At 44.0% G+C, this 4,884-nt stretch overlaps 1 protein-coding gene across 1 annotated transcript in view; it reads left to right on the plus strand.

Annotated features, from left to right (window-relative positions):
- Positions 1–3,024: 3,024 nt before the first annotated feature.
- SOAT1 (sterol O-acyltransferase 1) overlaps positions 3,025–4,884 on the plus strand; it is a 25,632-nt gene continuing 23,772 nt past the window's right edge. Inside the window, exon 1 of the mRNA XM_009645284.2 lies at positions 3,025–3,148. Coding sequence (XP_009643579.1) covers positions 3,025–3,148 — 124 coding nt within the window. The remainder of the gene's footprint in view (positions 3,149–4,884) is intronic.

Below are 4,884 nucleotides of genomic sequence, written 5' to 3' on the forward strand. Positions count from 1 at the left end.
TCTCGTCGCTGGCAGCGGGCACCGCCGCAGAGCACTTCCGCGCTTGTTTCCAGGGAGTTAGTGGAGAAGGGAGCTGACTTTGTGGTCTCGGGAGTGCTCGGAGCCTCGGCAGTGCTTTAAGCAGCTTCCATTGTTATCTGCAGGTTTTTGGGGGGTTGTGGGTTTGGTTTTTTTTTTGACCTTAACTTTGTTTCGGTACCTGCCGGGTTCGTGAAGAGCTCTGCCGATACCGAGGATGTCGCACACCGGGTCTGCTAGTTAATGTTATACCCAAGGGCCGAAGGAAAGCCTTGGAGATCTGCAAGGCGTTTGGGATAAGGTTATTATTTAGCGTGAGTAGTATTGGAGGTAGAAGATGCCCTCACTGTGCTACCAAGCCTTTTCAAATGCAAAGATGTACTTTCTACAGGGTGTTGCTTTTCTCCTAAGGCATGCTTATAATTACCAGTGTTTCGAAAGGGAAGGTGGAGAACCTCAAGGTTTCTGAGACCTTTTACAAGTACCATAACGCAGTCATGCCTATAAAATCAGGGAGTTTCTGCTGGGAAATCTGATAATGGGACACATTTGTGGTTCTAGATATCCTGCAAGTGCACAGAGTGGGGTGAACAGAATGATGGCTAATTGTGAGGAGCGATTTCCTTTTGTGAAGGGGATGGTGAACATCTTGGAGTTATCCTGGCATTGTGTTGTGATTGATTTAGCTCTAGCAGAGATTAGAGGGAAAGTCTGATGCCCTCTTTATGTACTGAGGTGCTGATAGTTGCCTAGGTACTGTAATGTTATACCTCATATGGAAACCGGACTAAGAAAATGTTTGTTTTCATTTTCCCTGGCACAGTTCTTGCTTCCCGTGAAAAAGGCTTTGCTGTGATCGCTTAGCCAGTCTTAGCTGAATAACCCCTTATGTTAATTGCTTTAACTTTTTTTTCCCCCCACACATGATTTTTCCTTCCACTATCCTGCAACTCTTCTATCACCTTTCTGTCAGCCTTTTAGTCAGATACTCTAACCACTCTGCACTGGCGAGGAAGCGGTTCCTTCTTCGACTCTTGAAGAAGCTGAAAAGTGTACTGAGGAAAGAGTTAAACTCGTGGTCCTCTGTTAGATCTGGAAAACCTGCACCTTTAAGGACAGGTGTGGCTCACAAGAAGGGCTTAACTTCCATCAGAAAGCAGTGGAGCAGGAAGGCCTGCTAGTGGCCCAGGGAGTAATTTGTTAGTTCATATGGCAGCTTGATTCCCCCTCTGTTGCTCTGTAGACCCTATTGCGTGATCAGTGTGATCCATTCTTATCCTTTGATAGGGTTTGGAGCATCTCTCTTGTGTGAGAGCAGAACTGTCCAGGATCTCCACCTGGTTGTAAGCCCCAGGTGGGCAAAATGATCCTTTGCTCTCATCATGTAGCCATTTCTGTACTGGGGACCTTGTGGGAAGGCTGGCAGCTGAAGGAGTAATGTCTTCGTGACAGTGACTGGCATTTAAAGGTGAGAAGGGTATTCAGGAGGGTTGCAGCAGTGGCTGTGTACAGAGCTGGTAGAAGTGGATGTGTCCTGCTAGCTGCATTTTTGTGCCAGTGAGCATAGTTACTGTAGGAAGATTTACTGTATTCTTGCCTGGTTCTTTCTGTTCTTCATGTGAATGCTCTTTGCGTTATGTAAATTATGATAGTGTGAGCTATCAGATGTTGTACAAAGCCAGCTGGGAGCTTTATCATTTTTAAGGCCTTTGTTTTATAGCTTCTAGACCTGGCTGTGATCTCTTGAGACAGAGGGGGCTAAGAGAGGCAGTGCTGCAAGAAATGGTGTTGGTGGTTGAATTAGTGATTTGCTGTTTGGTGTTGCAAAAGGCTTTTTTTTTTTCCCCTATGTGCTGCGATGCCTGAAAGGAGAATGGGAGACTGTTCCACTAGAGGGATGAACACTGGAAGCTGAGTCCTGAAAATGTCTGATCATGTCATATTTGCCTTTTGCAGACGTGCCAGCCTCAGTATTCTGAGGAAACCCATCCTTAAATGATTATGTTCTGCCTTCCTAGCTTTTCTACAAGTACATGAATTTTCCTTGACTGTCTCTAACAGCTCATCGGTGCTGGTGCATGTATTGTGTTCACTAGCAACAAAACACATGTCTGTCTAAGAGTTTGTGCCAAGGTGGGGAAAAAAAAAAATCAAAAAGGAGAAGCCTTAGTTTGAAAATGTGGTTACATACACGCCTGTGTGATTTTCTGGAAGTCCAGCTCTGAAAATTGTCCCTGGTTGTAGCTACATCTCTGAGAGCTTCTTGAGCTGGATTTTGTGGAGCGCCTGCTGGAACATCACTTTGTGACTAAAGGAGAACCCCCTTCCCCTCTTCTCCGTGAGAATTTTCTGTTTTCAGCCTCGCTGTGGTGCTTCAGGTGTTCCCTGCTCGCAGTGACCTGTGTCCCTGAATCTGGTGTCGTTCAGACCAGGCTCTCTTCCTGTTTTTCCGTGGTTTGCAGTGCAACCGTTGTCTGGCAAAGCAGAGTACAAGGGTCTATTGAGGAAGCTGCTATTTCAGTAAGCACTGAAAACTTGACAGGAAGGGGCTTGGCTCAGCCAAAATAATGTGGGTGATTCTACAAAGCAAACCTGCCAGATCTCTCTGGAGACAAATTTGCTGTCCGACTGACTATTGGAAAGCATTTGCAAGGGCTTTTTGGCCTTTTAAGATTTCACAAAGGCTTAACCCATTTTAAATACTTAGAAGGTCTGTAAGGAAAGGAGGGAGCTGTGGGGAGATACTTTGGTAGTGACGGGGGAACTTTCTTGATTACTTTGTTCCTTTATCACTTGTAGTAAGGGAGAGGAAGTGCGATCCACAGTACAGGACTAATGCAAGCATGTGCTTAATTTCCCCTACCCTTTCTCTGAATTCATAATGGAGGGAAGAAAGTCTAACTTTAGTGGAAAGAAGGCTATGTAAATTTATTCTTGAACAATGTAAAGAGTAAATGAGTTTGTCATTAATTACCTGCTATCCTTTTCTGGTCTAGCTAGGCAACAATGGCAGGTGAAGACTGTGTAAGAAAACGCCAGTCTGGCTCCGCTGCAACCTGCAAGACCCCTGGGAATGAAGAAACACAGAGGAGACCTGAGAGCGAGAGGTCATTTCAAAACTCAAGCAATGGTGAGACTTTCTCTTGGGATTAGTGTTGTCTCTGGTATGTGATCTCCTCTAAGGTGTCCTTTCTAGCTCATGGCTCTTGCCTCTTTGCTCTTTCATTTCAGTTCTTCTGCTCGTAGAAAGGCTGCCAAGGTAGAGCTCCCTTTGTACCAGCTGCCCTTCTTCAGCAAGTTTAGGTTTGGAGCACTGTCCTGTAGAACTTTCCCTCAGGGACTGTGTAGTGCAGTGCTTGCAGTAAAGAAAGTGATTAATTGTCACAGGAGAAATGTGTGTGATGAGGAGGAGAGGCTTTAATGCTGTAAATGGTGCAAAATGCATCTTGACAACAACTTTGAGTAATCCTGGTAAACACTTTTTCTGGGGACTTCATCTTGCTTCCTTTACAAGCTTTAAGTATGTGACTTCCTGAAGATTGAATAAAATTATCTTTAACATACCAGGCTAAGCTGGTGTATCCTTCCCAACAGATGGAGGTAGGATGCCACAAAGAACGATTTTCTGCTCCTGTGGGGCTCTCTTAAATGTCAGAACAGCTCCTTTCTATCCAGTCTCAACCTTGGCTGCCTTACAAGGTGTAACAGAACAATAAACAGTTGGGTTTGTATTCATTTATATTGTGGTCACCTTAACGGTAATGTGGCTTATGGTTGGCTTTGTGGAAGGGTTATTGCTCCCTATGTCCTGTCCCTTGATTTGCAGGGACAGTTGTGCAGTAGCTTGAGTGGTTTTGCCTGTGGACTCTGTGGACACTGTGACTGTCTCAGGCTTCTGGGTTATGCTGTACCACATTCCAGCCCAGTGATAAGGAGGTTAGCGATGAAATTGCAGCTTGTTTCCTTTCTCTTTGGGAGACGGAATAAACAAAATGCTAAACTAGTCTATCACAGTGTGTCACATAAGTGTAAGTTCCCAAACCCTGGTGCCAGTGACTCGGGGAGATAATTCTTACTGGTATGCTTCTGAAATACAGTCACTATTTCATAGTACTTATTTCGACTGAAATGGGAGTTGGAGAAAATTTAAGTTTAGGACAAGTCAGATTTCTTCTTGCAAAAAATAGGCTGGAGAGAGAGCCATCCCACAGACTGCTTGGAGAACGGGGATTTTAAGCTGTTGGAGGTGCCATCATTTTAATTGAATGAAATGTGAGGACTGTTTCATTAATGCTTTTTTTTTTTTTTTTTTTTTTTTTTTTTTTTTTTTTTTTTTTTTTTTTTTTTTAGAACATTGTAAGGAGTTGATGGCTACTGGAAAACAGTTATGATGGGTTTAGAAGCAAACTTCTACCTTTTTACCTATTTACACCTTAACTGTTATGCATGAATTTGAGTTCTTGCAAGCTTGTGGGTAAAGAATAAATATAGCTGTGATAATTAGCACTTGATAGGCAGGTGTGCCTGTCTTTAAAAGCCTTTCATTTTAATACCTCTGAGATGTGGCATAATGTCACAGCAGGTGAGATACCGTGGGTGCGTAGCAAGTAAACATTCTGGGGTAGATCTCTTGTAAGTGTACTGAGCTTTCGTGTGTGCTCATGCACCTGGTGGGCTGGCTTAGAACAATGCAGTGTGGTTTAATACGGTACAAAGTGCAATGAAGGACAGCGAGGACAGTGGGGAGGAATCCTGGTTAGTCAAGATAAGGTGCCTCTTACCTTTGGGGTTGCTGCCAATTCAGCAGAAGTGTCACAAAGACTTTCGTGTCACCAGTTTTTGCAAACTCTTTGCTCAGCAAAGTGA

The sequence above is a fragment of the Egretta garzetta genome, unplaced genomic scaffold, assembly GCF_000687185.1.
Source record: "Egretta garzetta isolate BGI_Z169 unplaced genomic scaffold, ASM68718v1 scaffold598, whole genome shotgun sequence".
In the NCBI taxonomy this organism is placed as follows: Eukaryota; Metazoa; Chordata; class Aves; order Pelecaniformes; family Ardeidae; genus Egretta; species Egretta garzetta.